Here is a 14,549-nt window from a genome sequence, read left to right as displayed (position 1 = left end):
GTACATATATTAAATTTTAAAACTAATAATGCAATCATTGCATATACTATGAGGGAAATAGTAACATTTTGAGGAGTTGACCTTGACCTTTGACCCCCTGGCTATTGACCCATGACCCCTAAATTCCCTAGATAATCCCTGCCAGTCAGTACATGCATATGTACCAAGTTCCATGAAGATACATTGAACCATATGCGAGAAAAGTGATATTGCAACATTTTCACCTAACCTTTGACCTTTTGACCTTTTGACCTTATGACATGAAACTCTCTCTGGAGAATCTTTATGCAGTAGTACATGTCTACACTAAGTTTCAAGAAAATAACTGTGGGCATTGCATAGATATGGGGGAAATAGCAACATTTTTAGCATTTGACCTTGACCTTTTGACCTTTGACCTCTTGTCAATGTCACTAAAATCTACTCAACTAATTGTCCCATCATACATCATCCTTGGACCAAGTTTTGTGAAAGCTGATTCATCCAGTTTTGAGTTATCACGTAAACAGATAAATTTTAGGATTTGACCTTGATCTTTGACCTTTGACCTCTGTACGATTTCACTGAAAAACTAATCAAGTAATTGTCCCATCATACATCATCCTCCAACAAAGTTTGGTGAAATTTGCTCCATACAGTCTTGAGTTATCGCATAAATGGATAAATTTCATGATTTGACCTTGACCTTTGACCTTTGACCTTTAGCCGATTTCACCCAAAATCTAATCAAATCATTGCCCCATCATACTTCATACTTGGACCAAGTTTGGTAAAATTCCAGTAAATATTACTCAAGTTATCGCGTAAACGAAAGCGGACGGACGTACATACGGTACGGACGTACGTACAGACGTACGTACGGACGTACGGACGTACGGACGGCCGGACGGACGGACAACCCGAAAACATAATGCCTCCAGCTCCACTTCGTGGCGGAGGCATAAAAAAGGCACATTTTTTGAGTAAATATTCTTTTTAGTGTCCTTCGCAAATGCAAGAGAAAAAAATTGTGCCATCAGAAAAAGTATTTTATTGTTTTTTGAATTTCTTATGTATTTGACAAATGGTCAAATAACATGTTAAAGTATAACATAATATACATGGTCTCAGGAAAGTCTTGCTAATTTCAGTTGGCCATGACAGGCTGGGAGTAGCGCCATCCATTTTGTAACTCTTGACTCAACTTCAGCACCAAGTCCTTATACTCGCTTTCATCTGCCACATTGTTGTCCTCCAGTGGGTCCACGCCTCTGATGTAAAGCTCCCTCGCTTTCACATCCGACCAATCAGCTTTGATCGTGGTGCCGTTGAATCCGACCCATTCTGTGTAGTGGTAGTCTTCAGTCAGCATGGAATAACCCATGACAGTGATGATCTCTAGGTTAGGCAGGTCTGTGTAGACGCTCGGGGTCGTCCCTGGCCGGGGATACTGGCTGAAGGTAGCATTCTTCCATCTGGAAAACTCTTGCTTGATCTCTTGTCTGCTGTGTGCCTTTACCAGGGGTGCAAAACTGTTCCCCTCTGCACAGAAGTCCACCTTGAATGGCTGTGGAGGGCAAACAGGTGGTACCTTCAGCCCAGCCAGCTCAGACAGACTTGGAAACAAGTCCACCAGTTCTACCAGCTCTTCAACTGCCACTCCAATATCACCCTTTAAGCGTCTCTTTGCACCAACTGGAAGTTTAGATGTTGGCTTTGATTTCTCCTTTATGTTCTTGGAAGCCTGTTGGAAAGGATCTCTGAGAGGAAATTTAGCCTTTAACTGTGGAAACTTTGTGTCGGTCATCCCAGGAACGTGCACTATTAGAGGCACTCTCGTTGCCACTTCAAAGTTGGAACACTTACTCCATTCTCCGTGCTCTCCTAGTTGGTACCCTGCAAAACAATTACATCACAAAACTTGACGAAGTACATACCACTTTTGCCAACAGGTAGAAAGATCTGCATTAAGCTTCTCTAATAAAGCTATCGATTATGTTCTAGAATGTCATGAGAACAATCAGCATCCATATTTTCTTTTCATTCATCTGCTTGGAATTTCTTCCTGAGCTAGCTCTGTGCATATGATTCTGATCAAATCAAATAAAATTGAAAAAGGATAACCCAGAGAGGTAGCAGTCTACTGCTACACACTAGAAGTTTACAAACTACAGGCATAACTATTCAAGGATAAAAAAAAATTGTAGGGTATTAAATAGCTTTCTGTGGCTTTCCTATCTTTTTCTCTAACAAGGAAATTTTCAGTCACTAAACCTTACCATGGTCCCCTATAAATGAGATGATGGTGTTGTTGGCAAATCCAGCCTCTTCCAGACCTTGGAGAACTCGGCCCAACTCGTAGTCAACGAAGGTTGATGCAGAATAATAACTCTGTCTCATCAAAGCCTGGTGTGTAGCAAATATTTATGGCAGTGCAAAAGTGAGGCTCGTTTCCACATGTAGCACTGAAGATTTTGTATTTTTATATTGACATTGACACAGATTATCCAATGGAATTACAATCATGCACATACAGCCATAAATACAAAATCATTTTATTTCTGTGAGTGGAGTGAGACTTTTGAATCACAGAACATGATACAATATGTATGATGCCACAATAACAGAATGTTTTGAAGCATACACTTTGTCAAAATTGCATTAAATTCAGCGATCAATACCTATTCTTGCCACAAACTGAAGATCACATGTTTTAGAAGTTTGTGACTTTAAACTGTTACAATACACCACAAGGCTTGTGATTGGCAATTATTGATATTCCTTATTTTCTTTTCATTCCTTTTCATCTTGCGGTCTCCTCTGAATAATGTCTTCCGGCTGTTCTGGCTTAGACTACAGGTATGAGGACAATACAAGAATCATGTGGTAGGGAGAGTGACACAACATTTACTCCTGTGACGATAGCTCTGGTCTTATTTTCTACAAGGATTTAGGGTTAGTTTGGTGTGAGAATTGGAATTAGGGTTAGGGTTACATTTGTAGGTAGAATTTAGGGTTGGCTTAGAGTGTAGATGTCAAATGTCATGGAACCGGTAGGGAGAAAGATTGAGGTTTTCATCTTAACTGGTATATACAGTCAAACCTGTCTTTAGTGGCCACCTGCTTCATGCAGTCACCTAAAATTCTCCCACAAGAAATACAGTGATTAAGTCCCTGCATATGGCGGCAACCTGTTTAACACAGCCAGCAGACACAAGATTTGTATCCCACAGTCACTATTTGATTGCATAATCAAACTGTTATAGCAACCAATGGAATAGTGGCCACCTGTCTGCAATAGCCACTTTTGCAGCTTCCCACAAGCAGCTGGTACAGATAGGTTGACTGCATTGACACAACAGCTTGCTGTTTTTACACAGCATTTTCCGTATCAGGGCAATTACCCCACGCTAAATACTGGTTAGTAATAAGGTTAGAGTAAAGATTAGGGTTAGGGTTAGGTTTAGGATCAGGATTTAGGATTAAGGTTAGGGTCAGGAGAAGAGTCCCAGGTAATTGCCCAGGGGGTAATTGCCCTAGGCCCAAAAAAAGTGATCAGAGGCCAGTATTAGAGACGGCCCACTCACGTGGTAGTCATCTGGAATGAGACCGTAAGGAAAGCTGAGGTTCATGGCTTTGATATCATCTCTTAGTCTGGTTGTGAAGAAGTCTGCCCAAGCCACGCTGGGCAGTTTGGCCGGAATCTGCCTGTTTGGGGCGATCTCCACAGATTCCAGGGGGTACAGGTCGCGGAACTCTTCGGGGTACTTCCAGTTCAGGTGTGGCTTCCTGAAGCCAACTGCCAGGAAGAAAGGCGAATCCCAGGTTGGTGAATCTGGTGAGGAATCTTTTCTGCAAAAGTCCACAAGATAAACAAATATATTTGAACACCGCTGTAACTACCATCATTTACACATGTGGCTCACAGTACTGTGCATCTTAATTTACTAAAGAGCAGATATATGACGAATTATTTTTCAGTCTTTTCCAACGATGCACAAAGCTCTTTAAATTTGTATATTTATTTGTTGTTGCACTCTTGTAAAAAGAAAAAAAGAAAAAAAAAGTTAACAATATGATTTGATGTTTGATTCATCTTAACAGCTCACAGTTTTTCTGGTTATGAAAACTGTCCGGGGTATTGCTGAGTGAATTATAAAAGTTTTTGGCTGTTTAAAAAAAAAAGAAAAAAAAGAAGAGAAAGACAAAGAGAAGGTTGAACCTCACCTGGCAGCAGACAAGTTAGCCAGGATCTCCAAGGCTCTCTCAGTGGTCTGAAGATCCGGGAGGGAATGCTCAGGCATCCTGGACACGTTGACTGGACACACCACATTGTTGTGAAGTTTTCCATCTTCTGAGGGGCACACCTATTGGCAAATAAATCAATGGGCAATGACGATCAGCCATGACATAAGATTAAGTGGCGCATGACTCTCTGTGAGCTTGTGATATACTGTATTCATATTTAGAGGTTGCACAGTGTTGTAGAAGAGCACAGGGACACAACAATGTTACCTTCATTTGCTTTCAGTTTTTCTATGCTTTGTTTATACTATGAATGATAATAAGAAAAGAATGCTATAGATTTAGTGGCTACAATGAAATAGGTGATACAGATATGATACAAATGTTTTCTGGGCAGCAGACATAGCTGGAGACCTCGCTGACAATGCATTCATTATCGAACATGACAAGCATTACTCTGCTTTGTTGTGGTATATGATGTGGTATTTGGTACCCCTGCATACCAATGAAAGCATTGCCATTCTGTTGATATGTTTATGTTGGTAATCTTCACATCACAATACATAAGTCCTACTACATCAAATAAATCCTGTAATTTGAGTTAATTTCTTTTTCTCTCTCTGATTACAGTACTTAACATTATAATGCTAAAGCCTCGACTCGGATCTCTACGGTATAGTAGTGTTATAGGCAGCACACACATGTGAAGCTCAGCAGCAGCACTCAGCAGCAGCTACATTGTACGCATACTAGTACCCAGGCGCGCCGGAAGCAGTTTTGGATTGGGGGGGCAAACATTGGAGGGGGCTCAAGATTAGACCATGCATATGTTACACAATATACACATACACACACACACACACACACACACATCTATTATATATATATATATATATATATATATATATATATATATATATATATATATATATTATTATTATTATTATATGTAAAGTGGCGTACGGTGGGTCGAAACATGGGGGGAACTATAAAGTAATTTTGACGGTCTGTATGCTTGTGCGTGTGTGCGTGAGCAATAATGGGACTACAATACATTACGGAATGTGATACATTCAACAACGCAGTCATTGAGGAACATTGTAAGTTTTCCTTACATGGATTATGGAATGATGGTGTGAAACGATCGACAAATTAGATACTGTCAGCAACATAAGGTGAATGGCATAACAATAAAATGCAAGCGAGCGAAGCGAGCGAGCTTGAAAATTTTGATATTCTACAGTTCCAAAACTGGAGTTTTAATTGTAGCTATATACATATTTCGCTTTGAAATAAATGGGGGCGCATCGGGCGCAACTGCTGGCAATTATTGGCAGCAACACTAGGAGAATGGCATAACGATTCAATGCGAGCGAGCGAAGCGAGTAAGCTTGAAAATTTTGACATTCTACAGTCCCAAAACTGGGGTTTGTAGCTTTATCTTTCACTTTGGAAATAAATGGGGAGGCGCATCGGGCGCAACTGCTGGCAATTACTGGCAGCAACATTAGGAGAATGGCATAACGATTCAATGCAAGCGAGCAAAGCGAGCGAGCTTGAGAATTTTGACATTTTACAGTCCCAAAACTCCCGTTTGTAGCTATATCTTTCGCTTTGGAAATTAAGGGGGGGGGGCATCGGACGCAACTGCTGGCAATTACTGGCAGCAACATTAGGAGAGTGGCATGACGATTCAATGCGAGCGAGCGAAGCGAGCGAGCTTGAAAATTTTGACATTTTACAGTCCCCAAACTCCCGTTTGTAGCTATATTTATCTTTCGCTTTGGAAATTAAGGGGTGGGGGCATCGGGCGCAACTACTGGCAATTACTGTCAGCAACATTAGGAGAATGGCATAACGATTCAATGTGAGCGAGCGAAGCGAGCGAGCTTGAAAATTTTGACATTCTAGAGTCCAACAACTGCCGTCGTAGCTATGTTTTTCGCTTTAGAAATTAAGGGGGAGGCGCATCGGGCTCAACTGCTGGATGCGAGCGAGCGAAGCGAGCGAGCTTGAAAATTTTGACATTTTACAGTCCAAAAGCTGCCGTTTGTAGCTTTATTTTTTCCCTTTTATTCATATAGATCTACATATTTATTTTATTTTATTTGTTTATTCATTTATCTTTATTATCATTATTTCTATTTGTTTATTTTTATTTTTTTTTTTTTGGGGGGGGGCTTTTTGGGGGGGCAAAAATGCGTTTTGCCCCCCCACTTTTTGGATTGGGGGGGCGGCCGCCCCCCCTGCCCCCCCACTTCCGGCGCCTATGCTAGTACCACTGCATGATCCTTTCGTGCATATTATATTATACAAAGTAATCATGGGCCAAGCTTGTGGATTTAGATGGTCTTCAGCTAAATTACTGTCAAAAACTACTGATACAGTAACATTTCATTTAAAACAAGAGATCCGCGGGTCTAGCGCTCACCTGAGTATCGTAAGTTCACCTTTCACGCAGTCACTAATCTAAATTATTCACAGCTCTACCAAAATTTGACCAGGCATTCTCAAGTAGAAGATGAAAATGTACAATAAGGGCCCAAATTTTGTAAGATTCCTTAATTTGGGGGGGGGGGATTGGGGCCCCTCTGGGTGGGGCATGGTGCCCATTTTGATAAATTGAGATCCTGACCCCCTAGGGCTGCTACCTGCCAAGTTTGACGAAAATCCATCATGAGGTTTTCAGGAAGAAGATGAAAATGTACAATTCAGGCCCCCATTTGGACCTTCCCAACCATCCCCCCCCCCCACCCACCCCTACCCCCAAGAGGGGCACCCCTGGATCTCCTATGAACAAACTCGAAACTACAGTCATGGCTCACTCATAGTATTATCTCAGCTCTATAACTTCTGATTCTAGAGAAGATTTTTAAAAATTCCTTCATTTTGGGGGTTTGGGCCCCCTGGGGCCCCCTGGGTTGGGCATGGTGCCCATTTTAACAAATTGAGATCCTAACCCCTTAGGGATGCTACCTGCCAAGTTTGGTGAAAATGGGTCATGGGGTTCTAAAGGAGAAGATAAAAATTTACAATTTAGGCCCCATTAGGACCCTTCCTCACCCCCCTCCCCTGGGTCACAAGGGGGGCACCCCTGATTCTGTCATGAACAAACTTGAAACTACAGTCATCAATGTACTAACTCATAGTATTAACTTAGCTCCATCACTTCTGGTTCTAGAGAAGAAGATTTTTAAAGATTCCTTAATGGGGGGGGGGGGGGGTTGGGGCCCCCTGGGGGGCCCCCCTGGGTGGGGCATGGTGCCCATTTTAGCAAATTGATTCCTAACCCCCTAGGGATGCTACTTGCCAAGTTTGGTGAAAATGGGTCATGGGGTTCTCAAGAAGAAGATGAAAATGTACAATTTAGGCCCCATTAGAACCCCTCCCCACCCCCCTCCCCTGGGTCCCAAGGGGGGCACCCCTGATTCTGCCATGAACAAACTTGAAACTACAGTCATCAATGTACTAACTCATAGTATTAACTTAGCTCTATCACTTCTGGTTCTACAGAAGAAGATTTTTACAGATTCCTTAATTTTGGGGGGTTTGGGCCCCCCTGGGGGCCCCCTGGGTGGGGCATGGTGCCCATTTTAGCAAATTGAGTTCCTAACCCCCTAGGGATGCTACCTGCCAAGTTTGATGAAAATCGGTCTTGGGGTTTTCAAGAAGAAGATGAAAATGTAAAAAGTTTACGCACGACGCACGATGCACGACGGACGCCGGACGAAGGGTGATCGCAATAGCTCACTTGAGCCTTTGGCTCAGGTGAGCTAAAAAGCATACAAAATGTGATACCATTATTCTTATTACATTTGATATGTCACAACAGGGATGAATTGACGTTTAGATCATTACTGCTCAAGCTTGGCTGATACGATAGCATAGGGGGGGGGGGGGGGGGGGGGGGGGCAGCCGCCCCCCCAATCCAAAAAGTGGGGGGGGGGGGCAAAACGCATTTTTGCCCCCCCCCCCCAAAAAAAAAAAAAAAATAATAATAATAATAATAAAAATAAATGAATAAACAAAGAAAATAAAATAAATACGTATATATATGAATAAAAGGGAAAGAATATGGCTACAAACGGCAGCTTTTGGACTGCAAAATGTCAAAATTTTCAAGCTCGCTCGCTTCGCTCGCTCGCATCCAGCAGTGGAGCCCGGTGCGCCTACCCCTTAATTTCTAAAGCGAAAAATATAGCTACGACGGCAGTTGTTGGACTCTAGAATGTCAAAATTTTCGAGCTCGCTCGCTTCGCTCACTCGCATTGAATCGTTATGCCATTCTCCTAATGTTGCTGAAAGTAATTGCCAGTAGTTGCGCCCGATGCCCCCACCCCTTAATTTCCAAAGCGAAAGATAAATATAGCTACAAACGGGAGTTTTGGGACTGTAAAATGTCAAAATTTTCAAGCTCGCTCGCTTCGCTCGCATTGAGTCGTGCACTCTCCTAACGTTGCTGCCAGTAATTGCCAGCAGTTGCGCCCGATGCGCCCCCATTTATTTCCAAAGCGAAATACATAGCTACAATTAAAACTCCAGTTTTGGAACTGTAGAATATCAAAATTTTCAAGCTCCCTCGCTTCGCTCGCTCGCATTTTATTGTTATGCCATTCACCTTATGTTGCTGACAGTATATAATTTGTCGATCGTTTCACACCGTCATTCCATAATCCATGTAAGGAAAACTTGCAATGTTCCTCAATGACTGCGTTGTTGAATGTATCACATTCCGTAATGTATGTAGTCCCATTATTGCTTACGCACACACGCACAAGCATACAGACCGTCAAAATTACTTTATGGTTCCCCCCATGTTTCGACCCACCGTACGCCACTAATATATATATGTATATACAAATGTATATATATATATATATATATATATATATATAATAGATGTGTGTGCGTGTGTGTGTGTGTGTGTGTGTGTGTATGTGTATATTGAGTAACATATGCATGGTCTAATCTTGAGCCCCCTCCAATGTTTGCCCCCCCAATCCAAAACTGCTTCCGGCGCGCCTGTACGATAGCAATGTGTAACGGTACATCTTTCAAAACAAAATAAAAAAAAAAAAACAGGGTGTAATTACACAATGGCATTACTGCAGACCGAATAATATTTTGATGCAAATTCAATCAATATTATGATTAACAATGTTGAGATTGAGAGAGTCAAAAGTATTAAATTTTTGAGTGTTATTATTGATGAATGCTTAAGTTGGAAAGATCATATTAATCATATTTCTTTTAAAATATCAAGAGTAATTGGAGTACTGCATAATTTGAAGCATATATTGCCTTTGAAAATTTTAGTGAATATATATACTAGTATGATTTTATCACATTTATCATATTGTAATATTGTATGGGGTAATTGTGCAACGTATTTAACGCAGAAACTTTTTAAACTCCAAAAACGTGCAATACGTACAATAACTAAAACACATTATTTGGCACACACTAAAGAGTTATTTTTAAAGTTGCAATTATTGGATATTTATAGTACTAATGAATTTCAGATTGCTTCTTTTATGAATTCCTTCACCAAAGAGTTATAACCTAAATGCTTTTAATGATTATTTCATTTATAATTTTGATGTGAATATGTTACTAGAAATTCCCATAAAATGTATATTCCTTTTAATAGATATAAATTCTCAAGAACAGTGATTTCTTATAAAGGTCCTGTACTTTGGAATAATATGTTAGATAAGTTCAAACAGTGTTCAACTTTAAGTGATTTCAAAAGGAAGTATAGTTTTTATTTATTACAGAAAAAATAATATGCAATATATTATGAGGTATCTTGAAGTTTTATTGATTGCCTGTTGTTTGTTCATGTATTGTTTGTTATTGTTGTTGTAGCTCATTAGCTTGTTTGTATTTGTCTTTTGAGTTTATTACATGTAAATCTTGTCATTGCTTCTCTCTATCTTATTCCTGCCATGTTCTCTACTGTCTTTCTTTTTGTCTCCGTTTATGTTCTGTAATTCAAACACAATTTTTAAAATGCAAATTTGTAAGATGCAGTCCATCATGGGTTTGACCTTTGACAGGCCAATGGCCTTTTGTCATTCCCACACATCTGCTGCAGATCTTACTGTTTTTACTGTGTTTATACTTCACTGTAACTGTCCTTGTACTGCTTATGCTTTGTTTTGTGTATATTTCTGTGTTCTGTTCTGTACATTTTATACATATGTCTATTTTTGTGGTTTTTTGAAAGATGTGAAATAAATTGAATTGAATTGAATTGAATTGAATTGAATTGAATTGAATAAAATTTTTATTGGTCCTTCACTTTGAATTGCTCATTACCTTGGCATAAATGTACTTCTCTGTAGAAGCATGATATGGAGGAATAGACCAGCTGTATGGGTAGTCATCTGTTCCATTAGAAGCTACACCTGAAACAATAACAGCAAACAAACGGCTACCATTGGAATTCACTTTTGATATTCTAATCACATATATATTATACAGAATGATGTATTTCACCTGCATTGAAACAATTGAATGGATGGATGGATGGATGGATGGATGGATGGATGGATGAATGGATGAATGGATGGATGAATGAATGAATGAATGAATGAATGAATGAATGAATGAATGAACAAAGTATGATATGTCAATATCTGGCAAGTACTCTTACAAACTGACACATTCATCTAATTCAAATTACAGGTGTATATGCACGTGGAATGTGTAATCATCCTTGTCATACGGGTTATATTGATGTCATTTATAGATACAAAACTAATGGAAAATCATGTGTCGAATTATGTATCATTATCACAGGTTAGGTAAGCTTTAATTTGGCACATGTTAATTAATCAAAAGAATAAATAGTGTTGAAGTAGAAGCTTTTTCCAAAATCTTATCACCAAACTTTTATTTGGTTCTCAAGGTTGAAATTCAAACTGTTAAGCAAAACTGATTTCACTACATGTATCATGGAGATTTGATTTATGTATCAGTGATGATCTGCTTTTGATTTGTAAATAAAAGTGAAGAGTATGGAGTATGTGGACACTGAGATTTCATTTTATTTTTCAAAAAGACTTGTACATCTGCAAAATGTGAGCATTTTATTGGATGATATATTTGTAGTGCTAAAGCCCTCGCCATCAGTTCGCATACTGGGTGTTGTCTTTAACAGCCAAATGACTACCGATGACCAGGTCACCAATGTGTCGTGCAATATCAGATATCATTTGAGGAACCTGGGTCGCATTAGAAAATACCTCGATGAGTCTTCTGCACATGACGCAGTGAGAGCATTTGTACTCTCCAGACTAGATTACTGTAATAGTTTATTATATGGCACTACATCACAAAATATCCAACATTTACAGCTTCTCCAAAATCATGCTGCTAAATTAGTGTACAATAAGTCCAAGTTCACCTGTGTGACACCCCTCATGAATGATCTGCATTGGCTTTCTATCTCTAAGAGAATTGAATTCAAGACTGCTACACTTGCATACAAAGCCCTCCATTATGAAGTACCAGTGTATCTTTCTGAGCTCCTCCACATCCGCCAGTCAACTTATAACCTCAGGTCCACCACACGTATTGTGCTAACTACCCCAAGAACCCGAACAACAGCCGGACGTCGCGCCTTCAATATTGCAGCACCTCAGTCCTGGAACAGTCTCCCTGCAAATGTCCAATCAGCAGTTAACACAGATCAATTTAAAAAACAGTTGAAAACTTATTTGTTCCAGAAGTAAGGCCTCCACTGCTAGTGATCTGACAAGTGTAAAGTCATTGTTTATTTGTTTTGCTTTGTACTTTCTCTGTTTTGTTTTGTAAATACTGTTGATTTTATTTTTCTGTATTTTGTTACAATTGTTGAAGCGCTTTGTGTCTGTTTAGAAAAAGCGCTATATAAATATTGGTTATCATTTTTATTATTATTATTATTATTATTATTTTCTTGTGTGTCAGTAATCATACCTGGATGAAAAACCTTGCCAACTGATGCAGTAAAGTAACCATTTTCCTTGAAGTGTTGAGGCAGAGTGGTGTAGTTCCCTGCAAAGGTTCTCCAGTAGAAGCCAAAGTCATAGAGTTTGGTCGTGTCTGGTCTGCGTCCTGTCAAGAATGAGATTCGGCTTGGGCCACAGACAGCTTGCTGAAAAACAAAAAGAAGATGGGAGAGTGGAGGGAGTATAAAATAGAAACCTGTATAAATATGTGAATGTCTGTATTATACTATTCCCTGCAGGATTACCTGCAGGATTCCGATAACAGCATCTTTGTCATGCAAATAAACTGTCATATTAAGCAGTATTTTCTCTTTCCCATAATACATACAAAGACATCCCTAACAAAACAAAACAAAACAAAACAAAACAAAACAAAACAAAAAACACCTGTACATAAAAGGCAGAATTTATCTGAAGACTTGTGAAGGATTGATTCCATTTACTATATGCACATTATTTTTAGACGCGAATCAGTTGCTGAAATGGCTAGAAGCAAATTTTGATACAATAAAAAAGAAACTGAAAAATGGTAACATCTCATGTACCATACCAATTAATAAACAAGAAGTCCAATACAACTGATGTAACAGCTTGTGGGTAATCACGAAAGCTCTTTTCTGTATCCTCATTGCTTGCCACAGTAACTGAATCATGGATGCAGATATGAATACAACTTTCTTAGTATAATCCTGGTGTTGCATGATGCAGCTGCATCTCCTTTTTATGATGCATGCCAGCTACATCTCCTTTGTATCTTATGTTTCAATATCATTGCATTCAATCATTTGTTACTCTTCTACGGGATCACATTTTGGTACAGTGTAGAATATCATAATTACTTTACCTGCACAAAGGCATTGTTGAAGACTGCAGATTGGGAAGCCAGTTGGTCAAGGTTTGGGGATATAATCGGACCACCATAGCAATTCAGCGATGCTCGTAGATCATCAGCAACTATGAACAGCACATTTGGTTTTGATGCATCTCCTGTAAGATAGTGAATAAATCAGACCCTATTAATGAGAGAGAGGAAGAACTTTTGAATCCTTGCTCTACAGAAACTTTTCTCTACTTTGTCCTGTTTGGGTAAAACATCAGCACATTCAAAGTTTCTCAATTTTTTTTTTTCCAGGGCTCTGCAAATCACCCCCGCAAATCTGCCAACCCTCTTTCAAAGCATACCTGAATCAACAGTCTTGATAAAGTCAAGAAAACTTTGTTATCAAATGATTCCATGCTTGCAGTTGCAGAATCATCCCCTGGATTGCAGTTCTTAATCATAGCACAGCACGAGACACCTGCCCAGTCACCACTTTGTACAGAAGTAGTGATTAACTGGCCCACCACGCTACTGTGGCACCATGCTCTGCACCACTTTTGAGCCAGTGACACATTGTTCTTGTCTGTTCTGAGCACAGAATCATTGGGGTTTCAACTCATATTTTCACCCTGGCAAACCCACAAGGCAAACTAAAGCAGGAGGAATTGAGAGGTTGAACTAAGTTTCTATCCTTGCAGTCTAATCTCACTGACAGTATGTCATTTCATTCTTGAGATCTGAGACGTAAATTTATGTGCATAAATTTCTTACCCTTACTGATAGTGATGAGAAGCAGCACAAAAATGAAAAGAGAATTTGGCAGCTGCATACTGGGGCGGCTACATCTGTGTCCACCAGCCTAGTAGTATTAAGGTGTTTCCTCAACTAAATTTCTTTACTCAGCAATCAGCATCAACTCATGACCATGGGTCCCATTTCCAGTTCACTTGATAGGCTCTGGGTAAGTCTAGTGATCCGACCTGGGCTGTAAAACTCATGAATCAGAGCTGCAAAATCACCAGAAGCACCATTTGTTAGCAATGCAAAGGTCAGGCCATGTCAAATCATGTTCCAACTAACATCTGTCATAGGGATTCTTGCATTCACTCGCAGGGAAACCAATGCATTAAGCTCTCTACACCCTCCATTTCATGTGGTTAAATGGCATGCTGTTTGGAAAATTTTTCCATATGATTTCATCCTCTTTAGTCACCTTTTCTGCATGTTCTTATTTCAATTACACAATAATTTGCTGGATAAGTCATGATCATGTCACATGATGCATTGACTGCCATTAATTCTGCTGTGTCACATTGAAACATTAGCCTTCTTTATGTCTCCCCTCCCCCACCCCACCACTTTCCAATGGCGTGGGACTATGAGTGCATGCATCTGTGAGTGAGCTACAGTTGTATTTAAAAAGGATAGGTTAGTGGTATAGACAAGTGGAGGGACATAAGGAAACCAACTCTTTCTGATATATCTTTGGGGACTTCATTATTTTGAAC

At 39.7% G+C, this 14,549-nt stretch overlaps 1 protein-coding gene across 1 annotated transcript; it reads right to left on the bottom strand.

Annotated features, from left to right (window-relative positions):
• Window positions 1–1,113: 1,113 nt before the first annotated feature.
• LOC139737368 (iduronate 2-sulfatase-like) lies at window positions 1,114–14,042 on the bottom strand. Its single transcript, XM_071648045.1, has 8 exons — window positions 13,813–14,042; window positions 13,066–13,208; window positions 12,190–12,367; window positions 10,546–10,634; window positions 4,207–4,346; window positions 3,567–3,831; window positions 2,259–2,385; window positions 1,114–1,875 (listed from the first exon to the last, which is right to left on the bottom strand). The coding sequence occupies exons 1-8, from the start codon at window positions 13,868–13,870 to the stop codon at window positions 1,127–1,129; spliced, it is 1,749 nt and encodes a 582-aa protein (XP_071504146.1). The 5' UTR covers window positions 13,871–14,042; the 3' UTR covers window positions 1,114–1,126.
• Window positions 14,043–14,549: the final 507 nt, after the last annotated feature.

Source organism: Diadema antillarum, unplaced genomic scaffold (assembly GCF_040938485.1).
Source record: "Diadema antillarum isolate AM-2024a unplaced genomic scaffold, OU_Dant_1.0 seq00000690_RagTag, whole genome shotgun sequence".
Taxonomy (NCBI): Eukaryota; Metazoa; Echinodermata; class Echinoidea; order Diadematoida; family Diadematidae; genus Diadema; species Diadema antillarum.
The sequence above is the reverse complement of the archived record's forward strand: the minus strand, read 5'-3'. Positions and strand labels throughout refer to the sequence as shown.